We start from the raw sequence: 13,472 nt of genomic DNA on the forward strand, positions 1-13,472 counted from the left end.
GAGCCTGGAGGGGACAGATCAGTGAGAGGCAAATCAAAAAGAATAGGCCATGGGGGCCTCAGAGACATGGAGGAAGAAGAGGACTGGGAAAAGGGGTGCAGAGAAGCCGCACAAGGAGGGAAGCCATATTGAAAACGCCTGTGCTGTTTGGCCTTTTTTTCAGAGACACAGAGAGAGCCTGGAAGATAATCTTTGACCTGACGAGGGTCAAAGATGGCGACCAGCCTAGCCGAAGCCAGGTGGAGATCACAGAGCTGGTGGTGTTAGGAAGGAAGAGTAAAAATTGAACATCCTCTTCCCTGTCTCAGCTGACCTCCACTTTAGCATCATAAAATACTTGCTGGCTAAAACTAACTAAATAACTATAGGAAAATGGTTTCCCGTGGCTCTTACATCAAGAGCACAGCTCATGCAATGACCTCTTCTCCTTGGCCTACCAGGGCCCCGTCAACACTCAGGAAAGGGCCTCCCAAATTGCCAGTATAGTGAAGGTGAAATGCATATTTTGAGAAGAAGATTTCATTTCCCAAGAAACATAAATGTCTCTGCAAATAGCAATTCATTCCTATTCTCAATCCCTAAACCATCGACATCTGCTATGAATTCCTTGAGTCCTCAAATAAATCCCCCTTGTCCCGTATTCTTTATGGCACTCTCAAAAGGCAGCATTTGAATAAAACAACAATAACCAAGTCTGCCTTCCTTCTCTCAATTTCTTTCCAGAGGAGCTTTTACACTCCTGGGCTCACAAAGGAGGTTTTATGGGGACTCGTCGGGGTGGGGTAATGGGGGTAGGGGAATGAAGACATCTTAAAGGAAGAGAAAGGAGTTCCTATACTTCTAAATATGGTTGAGATGTTAAAAACACTGATGCTGGAATATGATGAAGAAATCGTAGACTCTCCTGAAAAGCAATTTTCTTTTCTTTTCTTTTTTTTTTAATTTTCCCTTCTTCAAGTGTCTTTTTTTTTCTTTTTTTTTTTTTTTTCCTTTTTTGGAGTTCTCCGTGGGTCAAACACATGCAGTTTTAAACCCCATTTCCATGTTTTAAGATTCAGAAACAAGAGATTTAATAGTAGGCTATAAAAATCCCAATCTTTAATGTCTTATTTTTGCAGGTTTGCTGGAAAGAGCAGTAAACAGTCACTGCTCACCTCTTTCCATCAATGCCCCTCGAACTTCGTCACTGATAACAAACAGCAGAACCCATTCACCTGAGTTTTTTTTTCCTCCCAGGAACCGATTTTCCTGGCATTGTGGAGACACCTGCACTCTGAAGGTCTAGGCAGAATCTCTTCGCCTAACTGATTGGCTGATTGTACTCCGGAGGAAATTATCAAACATTTAAAATACAAACATTTAAAATACTTTAAAAGAGTAAATTTAACAGAGATAGCAATCGTTGATCGTTTCTTGATGTCTGCTAATCTCTATTCTACAGAAGCGCCCAACGCATCCCAAGCCCGTTTGGCGGCACTGAACTCCGGCCCGCGGTCCTACCAGACAAGGCCATCCCCCCCATATGTACTCACAAGCTATGCGCACGGAGGCCTTCCTGCTTTTGGAGGTCCCCAGGTGGCTCCAGGCCACGCACTGGCACCAGTAGTCCTCCGGCCCATGGAAATCCTCTACCTGCTGCCTGGTGACGTTGATGAACACCTCCCGGACCTTCAAGCCTGGTGGGGAGACAGAGCACATCCACTGAGGCCGCTGCCGTTTCCGATCGGAAAGTTAAGGCTAGCCAAACATTTTCTTGTTAATTACACAATTCTGTTTTTAATCAAGGCGAGGTTTTAATTACTCTGACAATAATATATTGCTGCTAATTAAATTCCAACAGCTGAGTAGGCTGGAAAGCTGGAGTGTGAAGTATTACCCACCAACGTGGGTCTAATACAATATAATAATTTTCACAGGATCTCAATTGGTGCTTCTTCTTGGTCTTTCTTAGGATGAAACCTACGATGAGGAATGTAGTATCACTAACTTCTGGGATTCTAAAATGTAAAGAGGCAATACACGGACCCCAGAGATGTAGTTCCAGATAGTTCTAAATGGCCCTCCCCCTGGACACAGCAGCGGGCAGGGGTCTAGCAGTGTGGCTTAGGAGGAAGAGGGAACCGTGATCATGTGCAAATGGGCAGGGAAGCCCAGTTAAGGCCAAGCCTCGGTTTTAAAAGCTTTGGACAACAAATGCGACACAGACAAATTAAACTATGTTAGTCTCAAAGCCCTGTCATGAGAGCCCAGGAAGCCCCTCTAGCAGGGGCCATCCCGTAGGGAGAGAAGGAAAGGCTCTTACAGGAAAAAGAGCTAAGGCTACGTGTGCAAAATAAGATAAAACTAAGACAGCCTTCATGTTTATTATTATAATCTTAATGTTTATTATTATAATTCATTACTTTGCATCCTCCTGAGAAGTTAGAAAACATGCTGGGTCTTTCTTACAAGGGAGCGTGAGTTTCTTCCAACCCCCTGACCCAGGACTATCATCAGCCTTCCTTGCTCTGGGCAGCACAGTCACCTTGCACAGACTGCCAAGGATGAAAGAGGACACTCCTTACTACTCGTACCAGTCCCGTCATCACAAGCCACAGAGCAGCTCTGACAGTCCGTGTGCTCGCTCCGTCCGGCCAGCATGCTAAGGCTGTAACTTGCCCTGGGGTAGGCGGTGTGGGAGAAAAAGAGTCCACGCCGACTGAATTCCGCAGACATACTTAGCATCACCATAAGCCTTTAACCTCATCACTCACTACATTTTCACAACACACAGACGCAGGAGAAACCCTCGCATCCCCACTAGGCAGACCGAAGAACCGTCTTAGACGAATTCATTTGTCCGCAGTTACACGGTCTGATAATGGCAGATCTGGGGTTTGAAGCTGGATCTGTCTTCCTGAAAATCCAGCACCACGTGCAGGTCTGTCTCAAAAATTAAAATTCTGTCCTTGTATTTTAGGTGCTTATACTTCATAACAGAAATAAGACTAATGCAGGGAACATTTAAAGAAAAATGAGGTGCACAATTGTGCTTTTCCCTTTAAATTCGCAAAAGGAATTCACGGGACAAAATCAACAGTGTAATTAAATGAGCCGGGGGGCTCCTGATGTTGGAGGTGGAGTGTGATTCTATCCTGGGTGGTGACAGGATTTAAAGAAGAAGATGACGGGTGGGGTGTAGGATTGGTCAAGGCCGAGGAGACACTTCTGTCTCCCCGATCCACAGCATGTTACTTCCAGTGTGTGATAAGAGAGAGTTTTATAACCACATAAATCACCGTGGGGAATGGGAGTTAGACTCTCTCAATTCTGAGGAGGGACCACATACAGAAAATCATCCTGATGACCGTTGACAAGCCACGTTTCCCAGTTTGGGTGAGTGCAGGAGTAGCCTTTTTTGCCTGGCAGAGAGGTGAGCGTCCCAAAAGCTGTGCCCCACACCAAAGAGGAAAAAAGCCTTAGAGGGGTTCTGAAGGGCGGTGGTGTTTTCGTCTTTGCACTTAAAGAAATACAAAGTATGAGAGGGAGGAAAAGGTGAGGAGGTGGTGGGCTGGGCGGGTGAAAGAGACCAGAAGAATCAAAATCACGCCATCGGACGGACAAAGCAGGGTGGATAGGACAGAAAGCAAATCAGAGCATGGCGGCACATGCTGGGACTTGAAAGTAAGTTGAAATAAACAAAACTAAGGAGCTGGGCTTCGAACAGAGGGCTTGTGTCCTCTTTTTCTTTTTGATCTGAGGCAAACGGTGGATGATTTACTTTGACTCGTGCAAGGGAAGGGAGAGAACACCCAATCATTGAACCCAGGTGTCAGAGGTCCTGTCACAGGGGAGACAAATTCTGCCCACCATTTAGGAATCGGGGGGGGGGGGTCTTCTCAGAGAAGCATTCAATTATAAGCTTGAGAAATCTGCTTGTCCTTCTGTCCCTCTCCCTGCTCGCTCGTACTCGCTCTTTTGCAAATAAATTTTTAAAAACCTAGAAATGTGTTTAAGCTAATGGGGACCTGTTCTATTCTATGTACTTATGCTTTCCTCATCTTGTGAGAACATCTAAGTTACTAGCTTCATCTAGATTGGAAATGGAGACAAACACTCCCTTCAAAATGGTTCAGGTTGATCCCGTTTATGAAGTAGGGAGTTTTGACATCGAAACATCAAAACTTGCTATGATTTCCTCTAGGCACACGGTGTTTTTTTGTTTGTTTGTTGTTTTAAGATTTTATTTATTTATTTGACAGACAGAGATCACAGGTAGGCAGAAAGACAGGCAGAGAGAGAGAAAGAAGCAGGTTTCCCACTGAGCAGAGAGCCCGATATGGGGCTCGATCCCAGGACCCTGAGATCATGACCTGAGCCAAAGGCAGAGGCTTTAACCCACGGAGCCACCCAGGCGCCCCTAGGCACACGGTGTTTTAAGGGTACCCAGGATTTGTTTTACTGAGGTGTGGTAAGGTGCACATCAGATGGAAACAACCATCCCGAAAAGGAGACATTTACACTCAAAAATCCCTAGAGACAATAGGCAGAGCATACCATGCAGGACCACCGGAGGGCGCTAGGAGGCAGAGGGGTATGGGGGAAAGAGGGGCCAGAGCCTTTACTGTGGTTCCCATGGGAACTGGCTGGGCAAACAGGCTTAGAATTGGCTCCTTTGAAAATTTCAGTGGGCTCTGGCCGTCCTTAGCTGCCCGGTACCTGATGCTGAGGGCGAGGACGGAGACTATGGCCCTGGAGTCTAAGAGCTTAATACAAGAAGTGGTTAAGGGGACGGGCTTTGGATCGGTTGGTTTACACATGAAAGGCACTCTCCCAAGCCAGTTGTTGGCTTTCTCTGGGAATCAGTCAGCCCTCTGGCTGGACAGTCCCTCCAGGAGCAGCACTACCCCAAGACATCAAGGCATCAGATACAGAAACTAAACAGACACACAGACACAGAGACAGACAGCCGCACATTTGCTTTGGGAAACATAAACTGTAGACCATTGATGGTCCCCGCGAAGGTCCTCACTGATCCCACCACCATCTTAGGAGACTAACTGCTGGTGAACGCCCATGTGGAAGTCACAGTTTCAATGTCAGGTTGGCTCCATTACAAGTCCTTCTCCGAGGCTCTCCCAGAGGATCGGAGAAGCCCAATGAATATAACCCAACTATTTCTAAACACAGTGCATTTCCCCTGCAGGGAGCATCGGGGCGACAAGCCTCTTTAAGAGGCCCCAAGTACATCATCACCCCGAGACCCCCAGATACACTGTCTGGATGAGACCTTCTTCCCACAGGAAGCCTCCAGTCTTGTCAAGTCATTCCCTCTATAAGAACTCATGGAAAACCATGAATACTTTCTATTATACTTATCTCTACCAAGACAGAAATAATTCTACTGAATAAAAAAATTTTAAATAGTGTATTCTCTCTCAAATCTCCATTCTAGCTGTCTAGGGATATATATACACACACACACGCACACACAACTGTATGCGTGACAAACATCCACGGGAAGCAGCTCTATTTCAGGACATCTCCACCTACTCCCCTCCACCGTGGTTCTTCCAGCAGGGGCTGCGGAGATGGCCATCCACTCCGAGACCTCCAGAGATGACAGCTAACTTGTCCATGGAAAATGCTAGCAGGGAGCCAAAATCCCAGACAGACAGAAGACGTCTCTTAAATAAGAGCCCCACTGTACCTGAGAACTCGTGCAACTCTAACAAGCCTAGAAAAGTCCAACCCTTTAAATTATTGTGTAAATTATAAGCATCAGCCTTTGTTATGGACTAGAATCTTCCAGAATATAAAAATATGACTATGGGACTGATATGCTAATCAGCTTCCTCTGCCATCGGATGGTTCAGCTGTACGGAGACTAACACTGGCAGCGGATGAATAATTGCTCTGCATGTACTAAACACAACAGAGCAGCACAGAACTTCATCATTTGTCAGCTTTATTTGTTTAAATGAGAAAAATGCTGACAGCAGTTATTGCTGTAATCCCCTTATTTATCAGATAGAAAACACTAGTTACTCTTAGCAGGTCTAATCCTGTTGGGAGACTAAAAGTTACAGAATTTTCAAACTAATTGAAGGAAGACGCTTTAGTGTTCCAAGAAGAGAAATGCAGAAGACAGCGGGAAGGGTGATGTTGCGAGAAAAAGAAGAAAATCATTTCTTCCCGGCCAACTTCTAATAAAAGGGCTCTGTAACCTTAGTCTTAACTTGTGGCGTGGAAAAGAAAGAGGAGAACATTCAGCACCATGCCAACTGCAGCCTGGTACCTAACAGCTGTCTCATGCTTTTATCTACTGCTTGTTAGCGCACGTCCACAAAGCCCCGAGGCAGTGTCCTGCCGTGGGGACGGTGGTCAACCTGCTTTCACATACACCTGGTGATGGGCACTTGGGGAGGAATAGGACCCAGCTCTCTGACACTTGCCGCCCGTCATCGGTTCTTGTCCGTCAGTCTTTCGGCGGTCCCTCTGTAATGCTTGGCTTAACTACACTGGATAACCGGATTCAAGACGGGAAGTTAAGGACCCCACTTCCTCCTCGGAGATATCGTTCATATCTGAAAACCACACGCAGGATGTCAGAAGCTAGCAAACCAGGTTTGGGTGAATTGTTTTTTCATCCAAGGCTCTGAGGCCCTTTCCCTGGACCAGGGTAACTCAGCGTTTCTCCGACCCCGTGCTTTGTTTTCCACATCGTAGTGTTTCACGATTGGGGATGGTTCACCAAGAGAATGAGGATGTTGCTTTCTGTACACAAAGCTCAAAAACAAACAAACAAAAACAAACAAAACTCCACCAACCTATTTCCAGTATAGCTTCATGGGTAGCATAAGGCCTTCCTCAATTCTTCAGAAGAGGAGAAGAAAAATATCAAACTCCTGAAAAGCAACCATCTCTTATTTAGGAACCCACTTTAATGAACCATCATTCGTTGAGGTGTCTCAGTCCCCTCTGAGATAGTCCCTCCTTACTCCGCCGTGTCCTGAGAAGACAGGAAACAACCCATTCTGCTGGAGGAAAGGAGTCTACCACTTCGACAAGGGCCTCGTCCATGTCCAGGGCTAGAGGCTCGAAAGCAGGCTTCCACGATGAGAAGCTTCCCCATATTTTGCATAACATCACTATTATCATTACTGATTATTTTACCTTTCTACAGCCCTTGACTTTTACTAGTGCCATCACATGCCTGACCTTATTTCTTCCTAACACCACGTTATTATTGTTTCTGTTCTTATCTTGCCACAAGTCCCCACACCATAGGAAACCTATCAAAGATGTTACATGGTTGGCGACATACATTATTTGAGAACAGTAACCCTGAGCATCAAAAGTGCCTGGCCCTCAGCCAGGAGCTGAGGATACTGTGACAAAGTAGATGCTTAAGATTCTTTTTTTTTTTTTTTTAAGATTTTATTTATTTATCGGAGAGATAGCGAGAGATCAGAGGAGAAGCAGACTCCTCACTGAGCAGGGAGCCCAACTTGGGGCTCGATCCCAGGACCCTGGGATCATGGCCTGAGATGAAAGCAGATGCTTAACCCACTGAGCCACCAAGCACACCAATCCCTATCCACTTTTTTTTTTTTTTTTAAAGATTAGATGCTCAAGATTCTTGCCCTGGAGATGTTTACAGGCTAGAGGGGGAAACCTCTCAACCTGCCCCAACAACAGGCAAGAAAACCACCACGGCAGGAGTGCAGACCGCTCAGGACCACACGGGAGTGGCTTCCCACTTCTTGGCGGCACTAGAAGTTCATTCCACCTGGGACTAGAAGTCTCTCCCCTTATCTAGTTAGAACGACATCTAAAGCAAGGCTCTCATAAGGACACATGAATTGGGACACGGAGTTGAAGTTTCAAAAGTCTGAGATATCAGGGAAGCATTTTCACAGAAGCGTGCCTCCATTTCTTTGGGGACCGTAGATCTCTTCAGGCCAACACGCTATTGAAAATAGTATGTTAAATGTAGATAATTAAAAGGTAGAACCATATTTCATTTTACTGGCAGATGCTTAATTAGGGCTAAATGTCTTTTGCCACTTCATCCTAGCAACAAGATTAAAATGTATTTTGATAAAAAAAAATAGTAATCCTTTGAATGTGCACAATGCCTAATGAATACTCTTTAGTTCCCCCCAGATAATAACCACTCCACGGATTCCTCAGAAGCACCACAAGTTCAGTGTTAAGTACAGAAACTCAGAATACGCTCGAGCTCTCCAGTTTCTTCCACACCAGAGATTAGAATTAATCAGCACAGAGGTGTCTGGCAGACGAAAGCAAATTAACTTGATAGTGTTGTCTGATAGCAGAGAGAGGGAAACTCGGGAGCCCAGAGTAGACACAGTAGGGTTATTTAGAGGACAGCACCCCATGAAGGATCCCTCAGACATCACACTCACAGCTTCGTGGGCAACAGTCATGATTTCCAACCTTGCCGCCCCAATCAGTGACTTTTCCTTTCCAGCAGTCACTCTGATTACCTGCTGGGAGTAGATCATGCCCTAAGGCCAGGGTCTGTATCATACTTTTACCTCCCACAGTGCTACCATTGGCTCAGAGAATAACATAAAGCTTGGGCAAAACAAAGCAATGAAACGCAAGCCAGGAACAAATTCTTCCAAGAAAGACCAATATTTGCCTCTTAATATTATTAGTCCTTTTGTCTTTTTGGATTTATAAAAGTTCCCAATTTTCTATTTGTTTTTGGAAAAGTAATCAACAGCCACTTGCTCCACTAAAAAAGAAAGAAAGAAAGAAAGAAAGAAAGAAAGAAAGAGCCGCCATTTTAGATATACCCTTTTGAAAGCTAACCTTGACTGACTGCTTGCTAGATACCAGGCCCTCAGACTATGTAATCCTCATAACAGTTTCATGGGGTAGGAGCACCTGGGTGGCTCAGTGGGTTAAAGCCTCTGCCTTCTGCTCAGGTCATGATCCCAAACTCCTGGGATCGAGCCCTGCATGAAGCTATCTGCTCAACAGGAGCCTGCTTCCTCCTCTCTCTCTTGCCTGCCCCCCTGCCTGCTTGTGATCTCTGTCCGTCAAATAAATAAAATCTTTAAAAAACAAACAAACAACAACAACAAAAACAGTTCCATGGGGTAGATACAATCACGGCTATTTTCCTCTTGGGGAAACTGAGGTACAAGGCAGCTAGGAAACATATGTACCGGAAAGACTCCATAAAGGGAGAGCCAGATTTCAAACAAACATGGTACCATCTAACACCGACAGCACATGCTCTTAACCACTATTGTCTTCAGGGTTTCTTTTAGATTCTTATCATTCCTACTTCAAACACACTTCTGAGTGCTGTATGAATAGAAAAAATGGGAAAATTCCAAAGGCACTGGTAAAGAACTTAGTGTTTACAACAATGCCGGTCACTCTCAGGAACTCTTATTAACAATTACATAAACAGGGGTGCCTGGGTGGCTCAGTCATTAAACATCTGCCTTGGGCTCAGGTCATGATCCCAGGGTCCTGGGATCAAGCCCCCCAACGGGCTCTGCAAGAAGCCTGCTTTCCCTCTCCCATTCCCCCTGCTTGTGTTCCTACTTTCGCTGCCTCCGTCAAATAAATAAATACAATATTAAACAAAAAACAAAAAACAGTTACATAAATGGTGAGCTGCTTTCCATCTCTGTTAAGGATGGAGTGAATGCAAACGGACACCAACTCTTTGTATCTAAGGTCAAACTGGACCCAAGAAACAAGGTCTTCATACTTTGTCACAAGTTTATGGGAAGAATTCATACTATTTTCCTGAAAACTTTGTAAGAATAGGTCAGTCCTCTCTGAGAAGCAGAGTGATGAACAAGATGAAATCTGGGTGCGATAGAAGAACATTTCTATAAAAGTGAGTTTTAAACCCACAAACTGTCAATGGAACACCTGAGAGATGGATTATTTCTGCGTTATGTGAACTAAAATATATGCTTCCCAGATGTACCTTGGTGATTTGTGAATCATCGAGGGTAACTTCAAAATTAATGGTTTTCTGGAAAAAGCTCTATTCAAATCCCCATCACTAGCACAGCAAAGTTCTTGGATACAAACTTTAAAGATTTAATACATTTTTATTTCTACTCTTCTCCCTTTTCTCAACACAATCCATTAACCTTTTATCCCCAGAGAGGGACTCCAGTTGTTTAAGAAGGAAATCACAAACAATGAAAGCTCTGAAATGATATTCTTTAAGAAGAAAAATATTAGTTTACCGGAGTTGAGACTTTTCCCATAACACATTGGAATATGCATTATTTCACTCATTAGAGTTCAATATCTCCAAGGTAGAATAAGATAAGAGCCATGGAGCGTTGTTAAGGGAACACCTGTTTTTATTGAACAATAAAGAAGTGGTTTTGCTTATTGATAACTTGAGCTTCCCACAGGCTGCATTAACTTGATTGCCAAGGACGTATTTTGCTGGTTCTTGTTGGTTGTTTTTCGGGGGTGCTTGTGTGTGTGTCTGCCTGTTTGTTACATTAAATATCTTAATTTCTCTGGTACTGAACACTCCCCACCTCCTTCTCAGGGGCACGATTCCCCGGGTTGGGATTACCTCTCAACTCCAGATGTTAACAGAGGAAAAACACCAGGAAGAAGAGTTCCCATATTTCCGAATGAAATGAGGCAGAACAAATGAAAGAGGACCCTTGGCTTGTGCACAGAACTGAAAGGGTACATTACTAAGAGGTATAGCCATGTCTGTGCAAACACAGTAACTCATGTCAAATAAATTGTGCCTTTTGCAGGAAAGAACTCTAGCTCTGGGTTTTCCAAGCTAAATTGCGTGAAAACACACAATCCTTTTTCTTCTTATTTGAACTCTTAGATGACGGGGCCAAATTACCAGAAAGACCAAAGGCAGTTTGCAGCCTTTAACAACTGCAAGGACTTATTGCTTCCAATTTGGAAATACAAAAGATTCCGTGTCTATTCCAAACACTCCTGGGTCTTATGCATTTCCCATTAGTACTTTGAAGGAAGAAAACGTTAAGCAAAAAGAATATCAAAATTTTCTGGAAGTGCTGAAACAGGGAACATGTTGGCCAAAGATACATAAGCAGTTACGACCAACTTCCTACAAGAACACAGACAATTCTCTACCTCTGCTCAAATGTGGTCCTACTGTCCTTCGTCTCTTCGCATCCTTCCCTCTTACTGGAGTGGCAGGAGTTATTTTGCAAACTCAATCAAAAGCCATTAAGTCAAGCCCTGTGCTCGAGCTCAGCCTTGGAGAGCTCAAGGGAAGTAATGCATCTATTTTTCAATACCGGAGGCCATTTTGTTTCCAACCTTAATTGCCCTTATGTATTGGTCTGGCGTACACCATCTCTACTCATCTTGCTCCACTTTCCACTATTCCTCTATTAATACCGACCTTAGGAAACATAATTGCAGTGCGTAGTAGACAGCAATTTTCATTAAGTACAGAAGAAAACTGTTTAGGGAGAGACAGCTTTTTCCCCCCCTATTGATTCAATCAAAATTACTTGGAAGAAAAGGTTGTGCTTATTAAGTTCTTTTCAGAAAGGTAGCTGCTAAAATATAAGTTCTTTCTCAACAAAAAATTGGTATATAATCTCTTCAGGTTTTGTCCTTTAGGAAGTTGTGTTCTTCCCAGTTCCTTTGAAATTTGTGACTTTTATTGGCCTTTTTGTTCTCTCAACCCCCCCCCCTTTTTTTTTAAGTAGAGAGGGGAGATTTTACATGGAAACAGAGAATGTAATCAGCGCTGCTATCTGCAAGACATGGAGTTGCCTAGCAATGCCAGGGGAGTTAAAAGGGGGAAGCAATAGCAAAACACAACACTGCAAAATTACAAGAGGGCACAGTGTTAAATTGGCTTGCAATACTTATCGAGAGGTCTTTCTAGGAGAATGGATATAGGATTTTCTAGGAGTGGTATCAAAAAATACCCAGCCATTTTTCAGTGTTCTTCCTAGCTTTCATTTAGAGTTTACCCAATGGGATTCCGCTATTTTGAGTTCATTACTGGACAAAATCTAGGCCAGAAGCATCTGACAATAAAACACAGAGCCTCACTGGGTCCCTGGTACTTGAGTCCTTTCCAGTTGGACTAATTGAATACAAGATATATAAGCCTTTCATATTCTCCCATTGTTTTACGGGCTTTTGCTCCCATGGCAAATGCTGTTCCCTTCATTGTCTTCTCCCAGATTTCAGAGACCTCCTTTGAAGTTTTCACATCAAGATAAATGGAGCTGCTTTGTTTGTGAACCAGTCTCTCCCAACACAAGGAGTATCCAAGATCCCAACCCTGGGAACACAGAAGAGGAAACTTTGCTGACACCAAGATTTGATTGGTCTTCCTCCTTTGTCTTGATTATGCCAAATCCTTTTTTTTTTTTTTTTATAAAGAGGGAGACTATACCTTGTGATGTATATCTCTGTCTTCAGTTGCTATAAACTCGTCTTTAACAGTGCCAGAAATACGGTCTAGAATAAAAGATTAGCCCTCTAGAGATGGCAGAAATGATGAGGGTTAAAGAAATCCCCATGGGATAGCTATGGGATTACCCACTTGAGAAACAGAAATATGAAACAGGCTCATGATGGAAAACGAGGAGCCATGTGCTCAAACCCATCCTCATGTCAGTAAGTGAATTTGTTAATATCAAGACTAGGAAGAAGAACAGGAAGCTGTAGGTGAAGGTGGCTTCTAAGTATGGAGAAAGTATATCTGAAGTAGAAAGCAAGAGATCTGGGTTCTATTTTGTTTTTCTAAGATTTTATTTTTAAGTAATCTCTTCGCCCAACGTGGGGCTCAAACTCACAACCCTGAGATTGAGAGTTGTACGTTCCACTGACTAAGCCGGCCAGGCACCCCAGGAGATCTGGGTTCTAGAAACAGCTGTGCCATCAACTCGTTGCAGCTCTAGGAACACAAGATTTTTATTGTATAAAATAGGGCTATTGGATTATCACTAAGGTTCCTTCCAGTTTGCACATTTAAATTCCAGAATTCTAAGCATGCTTTTGGTCTGAAGAACACCACCTCGAAAACAGGCATTTTTTTTTTCCCCTTCCTCATACCAATTCCAAACTGCAACAGGGAATTGTGTAAGGTTTTAGGTGTCCCACTGCCTTTTGAAGTTATGCATCTATAATGCAATCCCCAGAGAGTCCAGAACCGTATCATGTTTAGCACTATTTATGTAGGGTTAGTTCTTTATTGATTCCCAGGCAGAAACAGTATTGCCCAAAGATTTTTTTGAAACAAGTGTCACATTTTGCTTTGAAAAACAGCACACTCTTCCTCTGCTTGCTTCTTTGCTGACTGATATCCATCCTCCTGACTCCCAAGGAAGTAGCGCTCTAGACCCATTTCCCTTTCCTATTACTCATTCTCTCTGGACACCTCCTTTGCCTCCACGGCTTCCTCCTTTCCCGATGACTACCCAATTAACTCTTCTGTCTCTCAGCTCTACAAA

At 43.8% G+C, this 13,472-nt stretch overlaps 1 protein-coding gene across 7 annotated transcripts in view; it reads right to left on the minus strand.

The window, feature by feature from the left end:
• The window catches only part of UNC5D (unc-5 netrin receptor D), a 538,042-nt gene that overhangs the window by 218,021 nt on the left and 306,549 nt on the right, over positions 1 to 13,472 (minus strand). For all 7 annotated transcript variants that reach the window (XM_004758268.3, XM_004758266.3, XM_013059292.2 and 4 more), the window contains exon 3: positions 1,533 to 1,676. In XM_004758268.3, coding sequence (XP_004758325.1) covers positions 1,533 to 1,676 — 144 coding nt within the window. The remainder of the gene's footprint in view (positions 1 to 1,532; positions 1,677 to 13,472) is intronic.

This window comes from Mustela putorius, unplaced genomic scaffold (genome assembly GCF_011764305.1).
Source record: "Mustela putorius furo isolate JIRA1106 unplaced genomic scaffold, ASM1176430v1.1 tig00003976_pilon_pilon_pilon, whole genome shotgun sequence".
NCBI lineage: Eukaryota > Metazoa > Chordata > Mammalia > Carnivora > Mustelidae > Mustela > Mustela putorius.